This window comes from Coregonus lavaretus (genome assembly GCF_964263955.1).
Source record: "Coregonus lavaretus genome assembly, chromosome: 13".
Lineage (NCBI taxonomy): Eukaryota > Metazoa > Chordata > Actinopteri > Salmoniformes > Salmonidae > Coregonus > Coregonus lavaretus.
The window spans coordinates 49004051-49027773 of record NC_140000.1 but is presented as its reverse complement, the minus strand read 5'-3'; the positions used below and the strand labels follow the sequence as shown (position 1 = coordinate 49027773).

General features: G+C 42.6%; 1 protein-coding gene across 3 annotated transcripts; it reads left to right on the top strand.

The window, feature by feature from the left end:
• Positions 1–4474: 4474 nt before the first annotated feature.
• LOC311139177 (normal mucosa of esophagus-specific gene 1 protein-like) lies at positions 4475–10675 on the top strand. Of its 3 annotated transcripts, XM_084174066.1 has the most exons (6): positions 4490–4560; positions 4692–4742; positions 8721–8789; positions 9076–9164; positions 9581–9641; positions 10309–10675. In XM_084174066.1, the coding sequence occupies exons 2-6, from the start codon at positions 4692–4694 to the stop codon at positions 10375–10377; spliced, it is 339 nt and encodes a 112-aa protein (XP_084030192.1). In that variant the 5' UTR covers positions 4490–4560; the 3' UTR covers positions 10378–10675. The 3 variants fall into 3 exon arrangements, with proteins under 3 accessions (XP_084030194.1, XP_084030192.1, XP_084030193.1); XM_084174068.1 differs by lacking the exon at positions 4692–4742 and having other exon boundaries at positions 4475–4560; XM_084174067.1 differs by lacking the exons at positions 4490–4560; positions 4692–4742 and adding an exon at positions 8492–8589.
• The last annotated feature ends 13048 nt before the right edge of the window (positions 10676–23723 follow it).

Here is a 23723-nt window from a genome sequence, read left to right as displayed (position 1 = left end):
AACTACAACAAAATTGTGAAAAGTCTGGGGGTCCCTGAGGAGAGGTTTAGGAACCACTGAAATAAACGACAGAAGTACAAATGGCCTAACATGATACACAAATGAAAGTAACTACCTGAACGCACACACATTATACACAACCCAACACACACAAAAAAGCCTGCACAACTTCTACTGTGATTGTTGATCAAACAGTCCAAAACAGAGCAATGATCAACAAGCAACATCCCAACAGCTCAGCTGTTCCAAAATGTACTGCTTAAAATAACTCCTGCACATCACACAGCAGTGCATAGGCATGCTTATGCCACGTCACAGTATTAAGGTGTACACAGATGAACTTTTAATTGACTGGTCCGGTGGCTGTGCATTACGCCAGGGATGCCACAAAGCTGGACAAATAATATTCTGAGATAACTGTATATTTCAGAGTTCGTACAGATAGAGACACTTGAAATGTGCATGTAGGCTATACAGATGTAGGATCTTCATTTGATCACTCTTTTGATGCTGATCATTTTCCTGCGCAATGCAGATGAGCTTCGTGATTTACATAAATTAACTGTAAACCCGCACTGACACGCGGTTATATTAACAGTTTTCCACTTTTAATGTAGCCTCATTTTGACCAGCTAATAACCTAACCACCGATCAAGCAACATTATGGACCAAACGTTAAAATCCTGTTGCTGCAGGATTATTTTGCTGCGACAATACAGGTCAAATTAATATCCTACACCTATAGGCCTACCTAACTCGACAATGAATAACCCATATTAAGGAACCAGAAATGCAAGAGCTAAATCTTAATGTTTATCAATGTAAACTGATTAACTTACCGATCCTGCTATGTGCTAGAAAGGCCTGCCTTTGAAGTTTCAGCAGGCGGCCCCGCTGGAGAGGGTTATCGAGAACTTCCGACACCATTCATGCTTCATCCAACTGTAAATTAAAATCAATTAGGTTATGTTCCCTATAGACCAAATGTAATGGTGCATTCAAGACAACTCGGAACTCGGAACTAGAAAATCTCTGACTTCCAACTTCAGTGCGTTCAAGACATCTGGGAAGTCTGAAAAAACAAGCTCCGACTGGGAAACATTGTTTTGAACGGTCATCCAACTCAGAATTACAAGTTGGAAACTCTGGCATCATCTAATGCCATGTTTAAGACAACACGGATCTCTGACATTTTCGACTTGGAAACTTGTTGTAGAAAGATGAGGCCCAAGTTTCTGAATCAACCAATAGGAAGCTCTGCGCAAATAACTTATGTTTATTTTAACTCAGAGGTTCAGAGTTTCTGAATTGTCTTCAACGCACCAGTAGAGCTCTGACTTCTCCGACCTGAAGATCACTGACATCACAAATGTTCCCAGTCTGATCCCGCTTTCAAAACAAATGGGAAGTCGGAAGTCGGAACTCAGACTTCAGTGTGTTCAGGCCGACTCGGAATTCCAAGTCACAAACTCTGTCATATTTCTAGAACCCCGACTTTCTGATCTGAAGAACACTGATATGAATTGACCTCGAGTTCCCAGTTGTCTTGGAAGCACCATCAGCTCGTTTTTTCAAAAACCATGTGATCAAAGGTCATGCAGTTTTTGATGAAGTCACCTTCAAGTCGTTGCAGCTGCTTCTCACCAACTGCACCATACAGCCATCACCTGCATTGTGGAAGTCACTATTTGTCAACCAATCATTAGGGTGTTTTTGGTTGACCCACGCGAACGTGACCAAAGACGTGACTGAAACAAGATACAAATAGTATCTTAGTACCTTTCTCTAACCAATTAATTGTACAAACGTTGTCAGTTTGTGAGTGTGCGATATTGGGGTATAGAAAAGTATATTTTGACAAAAACTTTTATAAACAGTAGCAGCTATGTTGACACTGTCATGTTGATCTGAGCCTTGCTGTTGGAAAACCACCATGGCGTCCGACTTTCTGCTGTCGCAGATGCAACTCCCCCTTTGTAAGCCTTATGGTGTGTTCAAGACAACTCTGAACATCAGAGTGAATATTTGCATACGTTTTTTGCGTAGAGCTTCCTATTGGTTGATTCTGATACTTTTCAAGTGGGAAACTCGGACCTCATCTTTCTACAACGAGTTTCCAAGTCGGATATTTCCGAGTTTCCGAGTTGTCTTCAACGCGGCAATACTGCTTGAACACACTGTGCCCAGGCGTTGCTGACACATGTCAGATCTTACAATGCCTGGATAGGTATTTTAAGTATCAGCTAACCATATCATATGTTATAGCAATCTGTCAGTCGACAGACTAGCTCTGGCCCCATGTGAATGCGTTGGATGTAGTAGAAGGCCTAGTAGTGATGGGCATTTCCATTCTTTAGTCAGCCGAATCATTTCGCCCGTAAAATTAACAATTTGTATAACTTTATGGCTTCAATTCCAACATTCTAATTAGTCATCAAAATTGTTAAAAGTTTTTAAACGCAATTCTAATAAATGCAACAGTTGGAAAATGGATGAAGATACGCCAAACTTTTAGAATTTAAAAAATCCATCAGATATTGACAGAATTATAGCACATAAAATATTGTACTGGCATGGACAAAAAAATGATTGGAGTTCAGGGATTTTTGCAGGAATTCAGATATTTAATTGTCAAATTTCAACAACAAAAAATGTAGAATTCACAAACAAATATTTTGTGTTAAAACAAAGAAATGTGGCCTCCCGAGTGGCGCAGCGGTCTAAGACCCTGGTCGATCCCGGGCTGTATTACAACCGGCCGTGATCGGGAGTCCCAGAGGGCGGCACACAATTGGCCCAGTATCGTCCAGGTTAGGGGAGGGTTTGGCCGGGGAGCTTTACTTGGCTCATCGCGCTCTAGCGACTCCTTGTGCCGGGCCGGGCGCCTGCAGGCTGACCTTGGTCGTCAGTTGAACAGTGTTTCCCCTGAGCCCGTTGGGGAGTTGCAGCGAGGAGACAAGATAGATAAAAACAAAGAAACGTATATGTGCCTAATTAGAATAAATACACTGTGGCAATTTGCATATATTAATAAATTAACGTAAAGGGGTAGAACAGGACTGGAACCACCAAAAACCTTGCTGTGTCTAGAAGGCCTACCTGCACTAACCTATGCTGTCTAGCCTGCCTCATTAATTACTGTTGTTGTCACGTTCAGACATAATATCACCATAATCCGAGTGCTCATTTTCGGAACATGCTTTCATTTCAGCACATGTAATTTGTAAACATTTCAACTGTATTAAATCATTACTTTTTTCAATTCCAAAAAACATATACACTAATAAAAATAAAGTTATCTTCTCTTTCTTATGATATAGGTGTCGAGACAATCTGTTAAATCCCAGAAAAAAGCTTCAGCGTTCTTATGGATGCAACAGAAAGACAAAGTATTCCATTGAGCCCATTTCAGCCATTACTGAGGTGTGTTTGACCGGTCATTACAAACATTTCCGTGGTCGTAACGTTAACAGGAAAAAAAGACAGGCACAAGCAATAGTATGAGTCACCGGAGTAAATTGAAAGCAATCAATCCAGTGATATTGAAGTTGATTTTGCACCTTTCAAACACTGGAAATAGATAGCTAAAAAATACAGATCCTCAGGTTGGCGGGGCATGCACGTTGCTACATTTTTATTAGGCATCTAAATAGGTTCCAACTCGTTTCCCATAAATCCAATGAAACAACGTGAGAGATATTCTTTATTGCAACTTGATGTTCAACAATTAGCCTTTTACTCACAGTTCCAGTTTTGGTTTGTGGAAGACACTGAATGTATTCCAAGCACAGGAGGCTGGTGAGCGAAGGAAGGCTCGTAATAATGGCTGGAATGGAGTGAATGGAGTGTTATCAAACACATGGAAACCATGTGTTTGATGTGTTTGATATCATTCAATTCATTCTGTTCCAGCCATGACTATGACACCGTCCTCCCCAATTAAGGTTCCACCAGCCACCTTTGAGTCCAAGTGATAATGATGGCAAAGGTAAACAAAATAAAATGGCAGTAAAAGGATCCATTAAAAATTGTCAATGAAATGATACAATGATACAAATTCCAAACAAAACGGTAGACAAACTGTGTCTCTGCTTGGCATATATCACAGTCTATCCGTATCACTTTGCTGGTGCAATACAGGTAACTTACCAGGTATCACAATAAACAAATATAAGGGTTTTTAATTTATTTTCCCAAATAATATTTTATTTACATTCCATAAACAATTTCAGCACATTTTATTTTCTATCAAAGTGGCTCGAACAAAATGTATTTAAAAGATTTCTCTGCTGTCGGAATGCTCAGAAAACGCGTACAAAACAATACATGTCATTTTCTCCTTGAACATTTAAAACCACAGGGGGGCGATGTGCTCAGAGTTGATCATGTGCCAGCTCAATTGAAACGCTGTGGCGGATTTCGATAGGGCATCTGTCTGCGTGCTTTACAACTCATATCGTGCTTTACAACTCCTCTCACCTCTGGTTGGCTAGTTGTCTACTTCAGACAGACCGTCAGGATGCTGTGCTCACAAGCACCTTGGGACTCTGGCAGTAACAGGTGAGACAGACAGCATCTATAGACCTGTTGCCTTATAGGATGGACCTACACAGATTAAGGATTTACTATACAGAATAACAATTGATACCGAATGGAATTTGAAAAGCAAAATTAAGTCTGGATTTTTTCAGATGCTGAGGAAGAGGAAAGAGGATCAGTGTTGTCTATGGTTTCTGATAAAGGTTATTATTTCCTCCTTTCCTAGCTAGGTTATTCCCCTCAGGAGATTAAAGGAAATTCCAAATAAAGAATTTAAGCTTTTCTTTACTATCAGATTTATTTATTTATTTATGGGAATTTCATTTCCCTTGCTTCCTGGATTGAAATACTGTATGTGGACCTCAATTCTCAAATGGAGTTAAAAGCAACCCTGTTATCCACTATAAGAAGTATAAGGCCCTCATCCTGACAGCTACATGTTTCTCTCTCCCAGCTGATTCCTATGATCGGCTTCATGGCATTGTCTGCTGCAGGAGCTACCTTTGCCTCCCTCTACTTTCTATTTACAAAGAATGATGTCATGTGAGATTTGATGTATTTTATCATGTATTTTCTGTACATGTTGGTTTCCTGGACCCAAATAAGCCTAGTTTCCATTGGAGATTCTCAATTCTTAGTTCAGGAGAATGTTTAATCTGGGTTTTGGAAACCGTCATATTCTACTATTTACTATTTATTGTGGATTATATTTGCTTGTCTTGCTATTTGTTTTGTTTCTAGTAATGTGAACTAGAAGTACTAACCTGACATTTTAAAATACTTTTATCTAAAGTGAATTTGCTTATCAGTCTCTGACAGGCCTGCCCGTTTTGAACTTTCTCATTTGATAAAAGACAAACCCTGGCATAGCAGGCAGGGATACAGTGGGGAAAAAAAGTATTTAGTCAGCCACCAATTGTGCAAGTTCTCCCACTTAAAAAGATGAGAGAGGCCTGTAATTTTCATCATAGGTACACGTCAACTATGACAGACAAAATGAGAGAAAAAAATACAGAAAATCACATTTTAGGATTTTTAATGAATTTATTTGCAAATTATGGTGGAAAATAAGTATTTGGTCACCAACAAACAAGCAAGATTTCTGGCTCTCACAGACCTGTAACTTCATCTTTAAGAGGCTCCTCTGTCCTCCACTCGTTACCTGTATTAATGGCACCTGTTTAAACTTGTTATCAGTATAAAAGACACCTGTCCACAACCTCAAACAGTCACACTCCAAACTCCACTATGGCCAAGACCAAAGAGCTGTCAAAGGACACCAGAAACAAAATTGTAGACCTGCACCAGGGTGGGAAGATTGAATCTGCAATAGGTAAGCAGCTTGGTTTGAAGAAATCAACTGTGGGAGCAATTATTAGGAAATGGAAGACATACAAGACCACTGATAATCTCCCTCGATCTGGGGCTCCACGCAAGTTCTCACCCCGTGGGGTCAAAATGATCACAAGAACGGTGAGCAAAAATCCCAGAACCACATGGGGGGACCTAGTGAATGACCTGCAGAGAGCTGGGACCAAAGTAACAAAGCCTACCATCAGTAACACACTACGCCGCCAGGGACTAAAATCCTGCATTGCAAGACATGTCCCCCTGCTTAAGCCAGTACATGTCCAGGCCCGTCTGAAGTTTGCTAGAGTGCATTTGGATGATCCAGAAGAGGATTGGGAGAATGTCATATGGTCAGATGAAACCAAAATATAACTTTTTGGTAAAAACTCAACTCGTCGTGTTTGGAGGACAAAGAATGCTGAGTTGCATCCAAAGAACACCATACCTACTGTGAAGCATGGGGGTGGAAACATCATGCTTTGGGGCTGTTTTTCTGCAAAGGGACCAGGACGACTGATCTGTGTAAAGGAAAGAATGAATGGGGCCATGTATCGTGAGATTTTGAGGGAAAACCTCCTTCCATCAGCAAGGGCATTGAAGATGAAACGTGGCTGGGTCTTTCAGCATGACAATGATCCCAAACACACCGCCCGGGCAACGAAGGAGTGGCTTCGTAAGAAGCATTTCAAGGTCCTGGAGTGGCCTAGCCAGTCTCCAGATCTCAATCCCATAGAAAATCTTTGGAGGGAGTTGAAAGTCCGTGTTGCCCAGCGACAGCCCCAAAACATCACTGCTCTAGAGGAGATCTGCATGGAGGAATGGACCAAAATACCAGCAACAGTGTGTGAAAACCTTGTGAAGACTTAGAGAAAACGTTTGACCTGTGTCATTGCCAACAAAGGGTATATAACAAAGTATTGAGAAACTTTTGTTATTGACCAAATACTTATTTTCCACCATGATTTGCAAATAAATTCATTAAAAATCTTACAATGTGATTTTCTGGATTTTTTTTTCTCATTTTGTCTGTCATAGTTGACTTGTACCTATGATGAAAATTACAGGCCTCTCTCATCTTTTTAAGTGGGAGAACTTGCACAATTGGTGGCTGACTAAATACTTTTTTCCCCCACTGTATATTCTGTTTTAATAATTTCTCTCTAACTTTCTTTCAGTTTAAATAAAAGTAGAACCCCTGAATTAGCTTCACCATGCCCAAAGGGATATTCAGTGTCTGTTTATTTTTTATTTTTACCCATCTACCAATAGGTGCCCTTCTTTGCGAGGCATTGGAACACCTCCCTGGTCTTTGTGGTTGAATCTGTGTTTGAAATTCACTGCTCGACTGAGGGACCTTACAGATAATTGTATGTGTGGGGTACAGAGTTGAGGTAGTCATTCAAAAATCATGTTAAACACTATTATTGCACAAAGAGTGAGTCCATGCAACTTATTATGTGACTTGTTAAGCAAATTTCAGCTTTTAAGTTTTTATTAATTTGTGTTACAATTTCGAACAACACAATTCCACAAAAATGGCACAAAAATGATCCAGTAAATTTTTTAATTAAATTATACAATGATACAATTTCCAAACAAAATGGTAGGATTAGATTAACACGATACACATATACTGAACAAAAATGAAGCAACATGCAACAATTTAAAAGATTTTACTGAGTTACAGTTCATTTAAGGAAATCAGTCAATTGAAATGAATAAATTAGGCCCTAATCTATGGATTTCACATGACTGGGCATGGGTGCAGCCTTGGGTGGGCCTTGGAGGGCATAGGCCCACCCACTTGGCAGCCAGACCCACCCACTCCAACTCTGGTGGACAGTCCTGCAGTCAGCATGCCAATTGCATACTCCCTCAAAACTTTAGACATCTGTGGCATTGTGTTGTGTGACAAAACTGCACATTTTAAAGTGGCCTTTTATTGTCCCCAGCACAAGGTGCACCTGTGTAATAATCATGCTGTTTAATCAGCTTCTTGATATGGCACACCTGTCAGGTGGATGGATTATCTTGGCAAAGGAGAAATGCTCACTAACAGGAATGTAAACAAATTTGTGCACAACATTTGAGAGAAATAAGCTTTTTGTGCGTATAGAACATTTCAGGGATTTTTTATTTCAGCTCATGAAACATGGGACCAACTCGTTACATGTTGCGTTTATATTTTTGTTCAGTGTATTTGAAAACTATGTATTTGCTTGGCGTCTATCAAAGACTGACTGCACCATATTAATTTGTTGGTGCAATACAGGTAACCACCAGCTGTCACAATAAACAAAATAGGTTTTTCTAAACATATATTTATTTTCCCAAAATAATAGTCTCTTTACATTCCATACACAATTTAAACACATTATTTGTTCTATCAAAATGGTTCCAACAATTATTATTATTTACTTGAAAGATTTCTCTGCTTTCGGGACGCTCAGAAAAAGTGCAGCAAGAAATGCACTTGCCATTTTTCACCTTAAATTTTAAACCACAGGGGGGCGATGCGCTCACGCTCACAGAGGAAAGTTGATCAACTGCCATCTCAATTGAAACGCTGTGAAGGATTTCGATAGCGCATATGTCTACGTGCTTTACAACTCGTATCACCTCTGGTTGGATAGTATTCTACTTCAAACAGACGGTCAGGATGCTCTGCTCACAAGCACCTTGGGACTCTGGCAGTAGCAGGTGAAACTGACAGCATCTATAGACCTGTTGCCTTATGGGATGGAGCTACATAGAATAATACAGAATAATCATTTTTACCACATTGATATTCAACTCAATCATTTAAAACAATCTTACATGTTTTCTTTTAGATACCTGAAGGGAATTTGAAAATCAAAATGAAGTCTGGATTTATTCAGATGCTGAGGAAGAGGAAAGAGGTGAGTTTCTCTCTATTTCTTGTTTTGGATCAGTGTTGTCTTATGTTTCTGATAAAGGTTATTCTTTCCTCCTATCCTAGCTAGGTTATTCCCCTCAGGAGATTAAAGGAAATTCCAAATAAAGAGTTTCAGTGTTTCTTTACTATCAGATGTATTTATGGGAATTCCATTTCCCTTGCTTCCTGAATTAAAATATGTGGACCCCAATTCTCAAATGGAGTTAAGACCAATCATGCTATCCAGTAGAAGGCCCTCATCCTGACAGCTACATGTTTCTCTCTCCCAGCTGATTCCTCTGATCGGCTTCATGGCGTTGGCTGCTGCAGGAGCCACCTCTGCCTCCTTCTACTTCCTATTTACAAAGAATGATGTCATGTGAGATTTTATGTATTTTATCATGTATTTGCCGTACATTTTTAGGGCTGGTTTCCTGGACCCAAATAAACCTTGTTCTGTACTAAAGCATTTTTGTGGAGATTCTCAATGTAGTATTTTTAGTCCAGGGTAAGATTTCATCTGGGTCTGGGGAATCCGCATTTCTTCTTATTTGCATGTGGATTATATTTCCTTGTCTGGCTATTTCATTGTGTTTCTAGTAATGGGAACTTGAAGTACTAAAACCTGGTATGATCTAGCTTTAACTGTAACCACATGCTGATTTCCTTAAGTGAATTTGCTTATCAGTATCTGACAGGCCTGCCTCTTTAATTATCTCATTTGATAAAAGACAAACCCTGGCATAGCAGGCAGGGATATGTTCTGTTTTAATAATTTCTCTAACTTTCTTTCAGATTAAATAGAAGCAGAAACCCTGAACCCTGGGAGAGACTGGACCCATCTAAACCACAGAAGGTGATTGATAACATTATAAACACTTTTATGTCTGTCTATTTCTTACCTATCGATGTTGGTATTGACATTTCTTGCTTTGTTGGGCTTAATTAGTGTGCTGTGTATACTTAACATTATAAACACTCTTCATATGCCTAGTTATTTCTGATAGAGGACCACTCTAAGTTGATATTGGTATTGGTATGGGTATTGGGACCACTCTGTGGGTAACGTCATGGGTATAGTAGTGTGCCAATGCAGTGGTTTCTCCTCTATTCTGCTGAGTCACACAACAGAGCAATGTTGCCAAGTATGACTATAACTTACCATGAAGGGCTGGGCACACATCATGGGCGGGACGTCTCCCAGTTCTACTGTAATCTAAAAGTCATTTCAACTGTTATGTAAACTTCTGTATTCACGGTTGATTCTTTGCATGGGGACCTATTGATAAAGGAGGCAGATGCCGTAGTGTTACATGATTCAATGCCCTGTGGGATTGATTGACTGTGGATGTAGTATGAATCTAGCAGGTTTGGTGTCAATTCCATTTCAATTTAGTCAATTCAGGAAGTTGACTGAAACTGTCATTCTAGTCAAGCAAGGAGGAAAACTGGAATTAGAATTTTACTTTGTTGTTGTTATTGTTGTTGTTGTGTAAGTTAGTGTGGTTTTCTCTCAACTGCAGCTGTTCACTATCAACCAGAAATGGAGGCCCATTGAAGAACTGGAGCTGGTGAAGAGCATGACCAAGTGATCTCTCTATCTCTCTCTTTCTATCCATTCCCCATTTTGTCTGCACTTTAAACCAGCTGTCTGGCTGTCCCAGAGATGTAACTGCACTGTACTGCACTATATATGACTATAAATGTGACCATAGCTGTTTGTTTGTGAAACATACTGTATGTGTGTGTGAAATAATAATTATTGCAATAGAAAATGACCATTGCTCGTGTTATTAATGAGGAGTGTCTACATGGAGTTAAGTACGTCCATTCTGGTGGTTGTTTTCAAAAGCTTGTGTCCCCAACTATCATAAAGGTAACTTTATCACAGCTCTGTCTGGCTTCTCTCAGTCTGTGTCCCCAAAAGTGTGTCTGATGGAGACATTAACCTGTGAAACAAAAGCCCTTGTGCAAAACTGTCCATAAGGTGACATCATAGTTCTGTCTGGCTTCTGTCTGTGTCCCCAAATGTCGGTCTAGAAGTAGTATTGAAAAAACATTATTGGCCATGCATTGTCTTGACTGATGGAACAGACTTAATGCACCAGACTGGGCTGAGTGGAGCCACTCCCTCTCTTAACATCATTACTGATTACACTGAGGCAGAGGAAAAGCAGGATGGGGATAGAGTTACCCTCAGGACACTGTGCGTGTGTGTGTGTGTGTGTGTGTGTGTGTGTGTGTGTGTGTGTGTGTGTGTGTGTGTGTGTGTGTGTGTGTGTGTGTGTTGCTCTCCTTGTGTTTGGCATTCAGAGATAGTCCTCTTACTGACTGGAGGAGCAATAACACCTACATGTCCCCCTCATAAAGCCTTATTATTATATAACCACTTACTACAAGTATACACTGAGTGGACAAAACATTAGGAACACATGACATAGACTGACCAGGGGAATACAGGTGAATGATCCCTTATTGATGTCAACTGTTAAATCCACTTCAATCAGTGTAGATGGAGGAGACAGGTTAAAGAAGGATTTTTATGCCTTGAGACAATTGAGACATGGATTGTGAATGTGTGCCATTTAGAGGGTGAATTGGCAAGACAAAATATTGTATTCCCTTTGAACAGGGTTTGGTAGTAGGTGCCAGGCGCACCGGTTTGATTGTGTCAAGAACTGCAACGCTGCTGGGTTTTTTATGCTCAACAGTTTCCCGTGTGTATAAAGAATGGTCCACCACCCAAAGGATTACCAGCCAACGGTAGTGGGTAGCATTGGAGTCAACATGGGCCAGCATCCCTGTGGAACGCTTTCGACACCTTGTAGAGTTCATGCCCCAACGAATTGAGGCTGTTCTGGGTGCAAAAGGGGGTGCAACTCAATATTAGGAATGTGTTCCTAATATTTTGTACACTCAGTGGTATGTGTGGTACAGAGATGAGGTAGTCATTCAAAAATCATTTTAAACACTATTATTGCACACAGAGTGAGTCCATGCAACTTATTATGTGACTTGTTAAGCACATTTATACTCCTGAACTTATTTAGGCTTACCATAACAAAGGGGTTGAATACTTATTGACTCAAGACATTTCAGCTTTTCATTTCTAATTATATTTTAAAAAACATTTACTACCGTTCAAAAGTTTGGGGTCACTTAGAAATGTCCTTGTTTTCCATGAAAACATACATGAAATGAGTTTGAATAGGAAATATAGCAATATGCATAGGAAATGTAGTCACTGCTCTCTCCTTGTCTGACCATGTGTTCTCGCATACCCCGAGAGCATCTGGTCAGCGGGGTGGTGGCACAGGAATCCTCATCTCTCCCAAGTGGACATTCTCTCTTTTTCCCCTGACCCATCTGTCTATCTCCTCATTTGAATTCCATGCTGTCACAGTCACTAGCCCATTCAAGCTTAACATCCTTGTCATTTATCGCCCTCCAGGTTCCCTTGGAGAGTTCATCAATGAGCTTGACGCCTTGATAAGTTCCTTTCCTGAAGATGGCTCACCCCTCACAGTTCTGGGTGACTTCAACCTCCCTACATCTACCTTTGACTCATTTCTCTCTGCCTCCTTCTTTCCACTCCTCTCCTCTTTTGACCTCACCCTCTCACCGTCCCCCCCTACTCACAAGGCAGGCAATACGCTTGACGTCATCTTTACTAGATGCTGTTCTTCTACTAATCTCACTGCAATTCCCCTCCATCCTCCATGTCTCCGACCACTACTTTGTATCCTTTTCTCTCTCGCTCTCCTCCAACACTACTCACTCTGCCCCTACTCAGATGGTAATGCGCCATCGCAACCTTCGCTCTCTCTCCCGCTACTCTCTCCTCTTCCATCCTATCATCTCTTCCCTCTGCTCAATCCTTCTCCCTCCAATCTCCTGATTCTGCCTCCTCAACCTTCCTCTCCTCCCTTTCTGCATCCTTTAACTCTCTATGTCCCCTATCCTCCCGGCTGGCTCGGTCCTCCCCTCCTGCTCCGTGGCTTAATGACTCATTGCGAGCTCACAGAACAGGGCTCCGGACAGCCGAGCGGAAATGGAGGAAAACTAGACTCCCTGCGGACCTGGCATCTTTTCACTCCCTCCTCTCTACATTTTCTTCATCTGTTTCTGCTGCTAAAGCCACTTTCTACCACTCTAAATTCCAAGCATAACCATAGGAAGCTCTTTGCCACCTTCTCCTCCCTGCTGAATCCTCCTCCTTCACCCCCCCCCCCCCCCCCCCCTCCTCCCTCTCTGTGGATGACTTCATCAACCATTTTGAAAAGAAGGTTGACGACATCCAATCCTCGTTTGTTAAGTCAAATGACACTGCTGGTCCTGCTCACACTGCTCACACTGCCATACCCTATGCTTTGACTTCTTTCTCCCCTCTCTCTCCAGATAAAATCTTGCGACTTGTGACGGCCGGCCGCCCAACAACCTGCCCGCTTGACCCTATCCCCTCCTCTCTTCTCCAGACCATCTCCGGTGACCTTCTCCCTTACCTCACCTCGCTCATCAACTCATCCTTGACCGCTGGCTATGTCCCTTCCGTCTTCAAGAGAGCGAGAGTTGCACCCCTTCTCTTGAGCGTGCCGTCTTTAGCCAACTCTCTTGCTATCTCTCTCAGAAGGACCTTCTTGATCCAAACCAGTCAGGTTTCAAGACTGGTCATTCAACTGAGACTGCTCTTCTCTGTGTCACGGAGGCTCTCCGCACTGCTAAAGCTAACTCTCTCTCCTCTGCTCTTGTCCTTCTAGACCTGTCTGCTGCCTTTAATACTGTGAACCATCAGATCCTCCTCTCCACCCTCTCCGAGCTGGGCATCTCCGGCGCGGCTCACTCTTGGATTGCGTCCTACCTGACCGGTCACTTCTACCAAGTGGCGTGGCGAGAATCTGTCTCCGCACCACGTGCTCTCACCACTGGTGTCCCCCAGGGCTCAGTTCTAGGCCCTCTCCTATTCTCGCTATACACCAAGTCACTTGGCTCTGTCATATCCTCACATGGCCTCTCCTATCATTGCTACGCAGACGACACACAACTAATCTTCCCCTTTCCCCTTCTGATAACCAGGTGGCGAATCGCATCTCTGCATGTCTGGCAGACATATCAGTGTGGATGACGGATCACCACCTCAAGCTGAACCTCGGCAAGACGGAGCTGCTCTTCCTCCCGGGGAAAGACTGCCCGTTCCATGATCTCGCCATCACGGTTGACAACTCCGTTGTGTCCTCCTCCCAGAGTGCAAAGAGCCTTGGCGTGACCGTGGACAACACCCTGTCATTCTCCGCTAACATCAAGGCGGTGAGCCGATCCTGTAGGTTCATGCTCTACAACATTCGGAGAGTACGACCCTGCCTTACACAGGAAGCGGCACAGGTCCTAATCCAGGCACTTGTCATCTCCCGTCTGGATTACTGCAACTCGCTGTTGGCTGGGCTCCCTGCCTGTGCCATTAAACCCCTACAACTCATCCAGAATGCCGCAGCCCGTCTGGTGTTCAACCTTCCCAAGTTCTCTCACGTCACCCCGCTCCTCCGCACACTCCACTGGCTTCCAGTTGAAGCTCGCATCTGCTACAAGACCATGGTGCTTGCCTACGGAGCTGTGAGGGGAACGGCACCTCCATAACTTCAGGCTCTGATCAGTCCCTACACCCAAACGAGGGCATTGCGTTCATCCACCTCTGGCCTGCTGGCCCCCCTACCTCTGCGGAAGCACAGTTCCCGCTCAGCCCAGTCAAAACTGTTCGCTGCTCTGCCACCCCAATGGTGGAACAAGCTCCCTCACGACGCCAGGACAGCGGAGTCACTCACCACCTTCCGGAGACACTTGAAACCCCACCTCTTTAAGGAATACCTGGGATAGGATAAAGTAATCCTGCTACCCCCCCCTTACCCCACCCCCAAAAAATAAAAATAAAAAACAAATGAATGGATAAGAGCGTCTGCTAAATGACGTAAATGTAAAATGTAGAAATAATGATTTTTATTTGTAATAATAATTGTGTCCTTCAAACTTTGCTTTCGTCAAAGAATCCTCCATTTGCAGCAATTACAGCCTTGCAGACCTTTGGCATTCTAGTTGTCAATTTGTTGAGGTAATCTAAAGAGATTTCACCCCATGCTTCCTGAAGCACCCCCCACAAGTTGGATTGGCTTGATGGGCACTTCATACGGTCAAACTGCTCCCACAACAGCTCAATAGGGTTGAGATCCGGTGACTGTGCTGGCCACTCCATTATAGACAGAATACCAGCTGACTGCTTCTTCCCTAAATAGTTATTGCATAGTTTGGAGCTGTGCTTTGGGTCATTTTCCTGTTGTAGGAGAAAATTGGCTCCAATCAAGTGCAATCCACAGGGTATGGCATGGCGTTGCAAAATGGAGTGATAGCCTTCCTTTTTGAAGATCCCCTTTACCCTGTACTAATCTCCCACTTTACCACCACCAAAGCACCCCCAGACCCTCACATTGCCTCCACCATGCTTGACAGATGGCATCAAGCACTCCTCCAGCATCTTTTCATTTGGTCTGCGTCTCACAAATGTTCTTCTTTGTGATCCGAACACCTCAAACTTCGATTTGTCTGTCCATAACACTTTTTTCCAATCTTCCTCTGTCCAGTGTCTGCGTTATTTTGCCCATCTTAATCTTTTATTTTTATTGGCCAGTCTGAGATATGGCTTTTTCTTTGCAACTCTGCCTAGAAGGTCAGCATCCCGGAGTCGCCTCTTCACTGTTGATGTTGAGACTGGTGTTTTGCGGGTACTATTTAATGAAGCTGCCAGTTGAGGACCTGTGAGGCGTCTGTTTCTCAAACAGTTGTGCACCGGGGCCTCCCACTCCTCTTTCTATTCTGGTTAGAGCCAGTTTGCGCTGTTCTGTGAAGTGAGGAGTACACAGCGTTGTACGAGATCTTCAGTTTCTTGGCAATTTCTCGCATGGAATAGCCTTAATTTCTCAGAACAAGAATAGAATGACGAGTTTCAGAAGAAAGTTATTTGTTTCTGGCCATTTTGATTCTGTAATCAAACCCACAATTGCTGATGTTCCAGATACTCAACTAGTCTCAAGAAGGCCAGTTTTATTGCTTCTTTAATCAGCACAGACGTTTTCAGCTGTGCTAACATAATTGCAAAAGGGTTTTCTAATGATCAATTAGCCTTTTGAAATGATAAACTTCGATTAGCAAACACAATGTGCCATTGGAACACAGGACTGATGGTTGCTGATAATGGGCCTCTGTACGCCTATGTAGATATTCCATAAACAATCAGCCGTTTCCAGCTACAATAGCCATTTACAACATTAATGTTATTAATGTTATTTTAATGGACAAAGAAATGGCTTTTCTTTCGAAAACAAGGACATTTCTAAGTGTCCCCAAACTTTTGAACGTTAGTGTAATTCCACTTTGACGTTATGGGGTATTGTGTGTAGGCCAGTGACACAAAATCTCAATTTAATCCATTTAAATTCAGGCTGTAACACAACAAAATGTGGAAAAACTCAAGGATGTGAATACTTTCTGAAGGCACTGTAGCTGCCATTACCACAGATGCGCATGTGTCATTTAACCACTGGGTGAGCCTGGACAGGTAGACTTCCTCTTGTTACCTCGCTACCCATATATCAAGAGATATTGCGCTATAACCATAGCAATTTGTGATCTCAAGTAAAAAAGACTGTCTATATTACCACAGAGGCTAAATAGTCCATCATCCTCTACTTGAGGTAATCAACGATCTGATATGACTGTATGGGTGAAAGCTATACAACAGAACCCTTGCTTACACCTATTCGATTGTGTGAGATCTGCACTTACCTACAGGAAAGAAGTAAGAAATTAAAGGTGCACGTGTAAAAGGTTTGAATTGGGTCTGTGTGTGTACGTGACAACAGTCTCACATACACACTTCCTGCCACCACCACTTACACCCCTCTCATGTGATCAGGAAGTCTAGCTCATTGTGACTTAGGCGCCCACTCCACTCCATAACCAGGGTGGAACTCTCAGAACACTGACTGTTTCCTCTTTGGCCATGGTTATTGGGATAGGCAGGGTTTGTATCAGTTCTAAACTGATCACACAGGCCAAGAGCTGAGTGCAGTACTAAAGTTTTATGGTGCTCCAGAGCTAAAGGTCAAGTGTAGGTTGTAAATCTCTGGTCTGAGGGAAATGTAAACAGGAAGATGTCATTAGGCCAGCTCGCTTAACTAACCACTAATAGTCCTGCTATGTTGCGTAGAAAACAGGCTAGTCACAGTGTGGTGGTTATAAGTATAGAAGGAAAACAGGCTAGTCAAGTGTGGTGGTTATCAGCATGAGAGTTTTTGTTTCACTTCTTCCTAACTGTGACACCTAGGCTCAATTCTGGAAGGAACACACCATACTAGTGACAACTACGCCATCTAGTGGTGTTAATGTAACACAACAGCACAAACAGGATCTCACCACTCTAGTTTTCCACAGAAGGAGAGACCACAAACAACGCTCTTGTCCAATAATATATCGGTCAATGTCAAAACCCAGATGTATGACCTCTGTCATTGCCATATTATCACTAAACATGTTAACCTGACTCACGTCTCTCTGCCTCTTCCCACTGGGCACACACTGGTTGAATCAACTTTTTTTCCACGTCATTTCAATGAAATCACGTTGAACAAACGTGAAATTGATGTTGATTTGAAATCTGTGCCCAGTGGGGTCCTTGTATCTAATAACGTATCAACTCTTTAGGTGAGTGTTCAAAATAAGAAATGTATTATTTCAGAATGTACTAACAGGTTCTTCATTCACGTTTCCAGTCAACGAATCTATCAGGTGAGACAGTGACTGACAGTTATGCTGCATTAGTTTCAGTGGAGGCTGCTGAGGGGAGGACGGCTCATAATAATGGCTGGAACGGAGCAAATGGAATGGCATCAAACACATGGTTTCCATGCGTTTGATGCCATTCCATTAATTCCGCTCCAGCCATTACCACAAGCCCGTCCTCCCCAATGAAGGTGCCACCAACCTCCTGTGATTAGTTTAGTAAAAGGTCTAGTGATAATTTAACTCAGGATTGATAACCATTCACAAACAAACAAACAAACAGCTGATCATGTGACTGCATCCTGAGGTTATGAAGGGAACAGAGGAGCCTGGTGGGAGGAGCTATAGGAGGACGGACTCATTGTAATGGCTGGAATGGAATGCATGGAACTGAGTCAAACATGTGGCTTCCATATACAGTTCCATTTATTCCAGTCCAGCCATTACAACGAGCCTGTCCTCCTATAGCTCCTCCCTCCAGCCTCCTCTGGAAGGGAATTGCAGTTTCTGTTCTAATGGCCATACCAGTGTACCACTTAGAATGCATGCCCAATCATAGGCTGCATCCACATTCTTTAGGCTAGGCGGTGGACACTGTGTGTAGCCCTGTTCCTGTGAATCAGAACCTGCTCGGTGCAGCTGGTCAGGCTGTAGGTATGCAGCAACAGGTGTCGGGCCTTGGCCTGCACGTCCTCCCACACACTGGTACTAGAAGGCACTAGAATCACAATACAGAGAGAGGGATAGGACATTGGCTCTTTCTCAATTCATCTTTCCTCGATTCCTCGCATCCTCTCTCGATGCCTCCTTGGCCTTTTCTCAATTGGATTTCCTCGATTCCTCTCCTCCTTCCTCTCCTTGCCTCATTTTGAAGAAGGTCGAAGGTAATCGAGGAGGCGAGGAGAGGAAACATGGAAACAAATTAGCTTGTATGAAATGAGGCTCTCCTTCTCCACTAGCGTGTCATCAGACAAATTATGTTTACAGAGATGGAATCCAAAAGTACATGTGTAAAGTGGTAAAAAATAATAATAAATGAAGCTAGTTGTGCTAGACATTTTATGGATAAAAGGATAAGTAGCTATCGTTTTTAAATGTGTTCAATGCTTTTCTCCTTCGAGAAAACGAGATACAATAAACATTTATTTAACATCAACACATACACTGAGCGTAGAAAACATTAGGAACACCTGCTCTTTCCATGACATAGACTGACCAGGTGAATCCAGGCGAAAGCTATGATCCCTTATTCACTTTAATCAGTGTAGATCAGGGCTCTCAAACCCTGTTCCTGTAGAGCTACCCTGCTGTAGGTTTTCGCTCCAACCCAAGTTGTAACTACCCTGATTGAGCTTATCAACCAGCTAATTATTAGAATCAGGTGTGCTAGATTAGGGTTGGAGTGAAAACCTACAGGACGGTAGCTCTCCAGGAACAGGGTTGGAGAGCCCTGGTGTAGATGAAGGGGAGGAGACAAGTTAAAGGAGGATTTTAAAGTTTTGAGACAATTGAGACAAGGATTGTGTATCTGTGCCATTCCGAGGATGAATGGGCAAGACAAAATATTTAAGTGCCTTTGAACTGGGTATGGTTGTAAGTGCCAGGCGCACTGGTTTGAGTGTGTCAAGATCTGTAATGCTACTGGGTTTTTCACGCTCAACTGTTTCCTGTGTGTATCAAGAATGGTTCACCACCCAAAGGACATCCAGCCAACTTGACACAACTGTGGCAAGCATTGGAGTCAACATGGGCCAGCATCCCTGTGGAACGCATTCGACACCTTGTAGAGTCTATGCCCCAACGAATTGAGGCTGTTCTGAGAGCAAAAGGGGGAGCAACTCAATATTAGGAATGTGTTCCTAATGTTTTGTACACTCAGTGTATAATGGTCATGGAATTAACATAATGCATTTTAATTGACACAAAACGTAGGCCTAATCACTGATGTTTCAGAATGGATTAGGCCTATGCTATCCCAAAAAATGTCAGCGCACTACACAGGTAGAGTAGTGCATGAGAGCACTTTCGAGAACACCGATCGTGAGACTTTCAAGATGGTGACGCGGTAGAAATGTTACAAACGAAACAGTGTTTTATAGACAAACTGTGCAAGGTAACGATTGCGTCTTTAGCATGAATGTAAAAAAGCACTATTGCAAACACATACAAATGTGAGCTCTCATCTGAACATGAATGAGTAGAGATTCAGAAATACAAATTGACCTAATCCACTCTAATATCACTCTGCTGAGTGACAATACAAGAGGCACGAGTCAAAGTGTCAAACTGTAGTACCTGGTGGTAGGCTATGTGCAAAACATTTACTTGCTACAGATAGCCTTGGAGATCTGTTTAGTGGGAATCTTTCTCGCTACAGGTAGCCTTGGAGATCTGTTTAGTGGGAATCTTTCTCGCTACAGATAGCCTTGGAGATCTGTTTAGTGGGAATCTTTCTTGCTACAGATAGCCTTGGAGATCAGTTTAGTGGGAATCTTTCTTGCTACAGGTAGCCTTGGAGATCTGTTTAGTGGGAATCATGCACCATGGCCTATTTATGCATCTGTTCACTGGCATACTCCCACCCCCTGCTGCCAGAGAGAGGGTGAGGAAGGGAGCCTGAGTGTCAGCACTCAGCACAGCCTTAGTGGAACAGGCCCTTAGATTGCAGACACTGCAACCCAGATACAGTGGGGAAAAAAGTATTTAGTCAGCCACCAATTGTGCATGTTTTCCCACTTAAAAAGATGAGAGAGGCCTGTAATTTTCATCATAGGTACACGTCAACTATGACAGACAAAATGAGAAAAGAAAATCCAGAAAATCACATTGTAGGATTTTTAATGAATTTATTAGCAAATTATGGTGGAAAATAAGTATTTGGTCAATAACAAAAGTTTCTCAATGCTTTGTTATATACCCTTTGTTGGCAATGACACAGGTCAAACGTTTTCTGTAAGTCTTCACAAGGTTTTCACACACTGTTGCTGGTATTTTGGCCCATTCCTCCATGCAGATCTCCTCTAGAGCAGTTATGTTTTGGGGCTGTCGCTGGGCAACACGGACTTTCAACTCCCTCCAAAGATTTTCTATGGGGTTGAGATCTGGAGACTGGCTAGGCCACTCCAGGACCTTGAAATGCTTCTTACGAAGCCACTCCTTCGTTGCCCGGGCGGTGTGTTTGGGATCATTGTCATGCTGAAAGACCCAGCCACGTTTCATCTTCAATGCCCTTGCTGATGGATGGAGGTATTCACTCAAAATCTCACGAAACATGGCCCCATTTATTCTTTCCTTTACACGGATCAGTCGTCCTGGTCCCTTTGCAGAAAAACAGCTCCAAAGCATGATGTTTCCACCCCCATGCTTCACAGTAGGTATGGTGTTCTTTGGATGCAACTCAGCATTCTTTGTCCTCCAAACATGACGAGTTGAGTTTTTACCAAAAAGTTATATTTTGGTTTCATCTGACCATATGACATTCTTCCAATCCTCTTCTGGATCATCCAAATGCACTCTAGCAAACTTCAGACGGGCCTGGACATGTACTGGCTTAAGCAGGGGGACACGTCTGGCACTGCAGGATTTGAGTCCCTGGCGGCGTAGTGTGTTACTGATGGTAGGCTTTGTTACTTTGGTCCCAGCTCTCTGCAGGTCATTCACTAGGTCCCCCCGTGTGGTTCTGGGATTTTTGCTCACCGTTCTTGTGATCATTTTGACCCCACTGGGTGAGATCTTGCGTGGAGCCCCATATCGAGGGAGATTATCAGTGGTCTTGTATGTCTTCCATTTCCTAATAATTGCTCCCACAGTTGATTTCTTCAAACCAAGCTGCTTACCTATTGCAGATTCAGTCTTCCCAGCCTGGTGCAGGTCTACAATTTTGTTTCTGGTGTCCTTTGACAGCTCTTTGGTCTTGGCTATAGTGGAGTTTGGAGTGTGACTGTTTGAGGTTGTGGACAGGTGTCTTTTATACTGATAACAAGTTCAAACAGGTGCCATTAATACAGGTAACGAGTGGAGGACAGAGGAGCCTCTTAAAGAAGAAGTTACAGGTCTGTGAGAGCCAGAAATCTTGCTTGTTTGTAGGTGACCAAATACTTATTTTCCACCATAATTTGCAAATTAATTCATTAAAAATCCTACAATGTGATTTTCTGGATTTTTTTTCTCAATTTGTCTGTCATAGTTGACGTGTACCTATGATGAAAATTACAGGCCTCTCTCATCTTTTTAAGTGGGAGAACTTGCACAATTGGTGGCTGACTAAATACTTTTTTTCCCCACTGTAGATGGGCACCGATTAGGTCACCTCTCTCTCGCTCCTTAGGTAACAGGTTCCTGCTTGATGTGTGTGGGCTACTCCGTCCTAACAGATGGCTTTCATAAGTTTTGTGTTGATGCGGCTAATAAGACTCAGATTCAATTCAAACACAATAACTACAACAAAGTTTATTGTCAAAGTTTCCAACACAACAACTTGTACTACACATGTTCTGCAACTTGACATGGTCACATGTCTTTTGTGCTGTTTGGCTGAGCTAGCCAAAGAAGCTGTGATTGCTTAGTTTTCCAGCTTTCAAGGATGACAGCTTCTGGGCCTCTTTCTGTATCTAGACTATACTCTTTGGCTGCAAGGAGGCACTGTAGGCTACTTGGTGAGTGAAATGAAGAAGTGCAGCTGTGTAGTGTGGCCTAACCTAACTCAAACAAACAAAAGACATGGCTGTCTATCATGCAGCTGCTTGGTGTGAGGCGACTGACATTGATTGTTTCTCACCTTGACACATACACACATACACACATACACACACATTTGATGTCAGATTGCCGATTACAGAAGCTGTACCCTGGGAAGCGGCAGGTTGCCAGATAAAAGTCACTGACTGATGTCCCTTTTTGACATAAGATTAACCCATAGTCTTGTTTCTATGACTATGATAACGTTGTAGCTCATCAGAAAATATGTATTGTGTTTCACGGAAATTAGAGGTAAACATCCCACTCTTTATGGGTCCGATGGTGCGACAGTGCAGCTGCTAGTGACCCCAAAAAGTATCTTCAAAATGTACTTTGAAGAGAGATAACTGTTTCACGGTGAATGAGACATGTCTATGAGATATAACATTGAATGTAATTGTGTGAAATACACTCTTAGAAAAAAGGGTTCCAAAGGGGTTCTTCGGCTGTCCCCATAGGACAACCATTTTTGGTTCCATGTAGAACCCTCTGTGGAAAGGGTTCTACATGGAACTCAAAAGGGTTCTACCTGGAACCAAAAAGGGTTCTTCAAAGGGTTCTCCTATGGGGACAGCCAAAGAACCCTTTTAGGTTCTAGATAGCACTTTTTTTCTAAGAGTGTAGACACTGATATGTGATGTACTGATTGAATTCAGCATAAGGCAAGCAAAGCTTACGACAGCATAATCTGCTAAACATTAAAGGAAGGTTTTCCAGCCAAGGATTAAACCTACTAGTCCTGAACTTAAAAAGTACTTTACATGGAGATTCTCAATTGAGTCCAGGACTAGGCTTAATCTGGGTCAGGGAAACTGTCCCTCAACCCTTAAAGGCCTAATGCAGCAGTTTTTATCTCAATATCATCACCAGTCTGAGTGAGGGACCTAATTGGAGTGGCCTAATGGGAGGGATATGTTACCTGAAAACGAGCTGTTATTGGCAGAGAGGTTTGGAACTCTCTTTGTTATTGGTCTGAAATGTCAGGCTATCTTTTCAAACAGCTCTTACACTAAAAGGGCATTATCATCATTTTCACAATTTCACAGTATTATTTCAACCTCATAGTGTGGAAATAGCATATAAACACAGGGAAATCAGGTATTTGACTACACTGGCCATTTAAAACAGCCTAGCTCTAACTTTTCTCTATTTTTCCCCCTTTTACATTGAAAGATGTGAAGATAAAGCGAGGGATACTTGCAGAAGTTCCCCCCGCAGGCGAAACCCTAATTTAAAGTCCCCAGGTCCTTCACATTATGTTTATGAATGTAGAACACGCCATTGAGGATATCGGCCTTTGAGTAATGACCTGACGGATTAGGGCTATTTCCCCTGGGCCAGAGGGCCTTCCTCCACAGTGCTGTGCTTTGCTGAGGAG

Excerpts from the sequence above, each read along its gene's own strand:
- LOC311139177 (XM_084174066.1), top strand. The coding sequence starts at position 4,692 with ATGCTGAGGAAGAGGAAAGAGGATCAGTGTTGTCTATGGTTTCTGATA. Across the intron at positions 4,743-8,720 it reads GTCTATGGTTTCTGATAAAG|ATACCTGAAGGGAATTTGAA; the intron begins GTTATTATTTCC and ends GTTTTCTTTTAG. Across the intron at positions 8,790-9,075 it reads TGCTGAGGAAGAGGAAAGAG|CTGATTCCTCTGATCGGCTT; the intron begins GTGAGTTTCTCT and ends TCTCTCTCCCAG.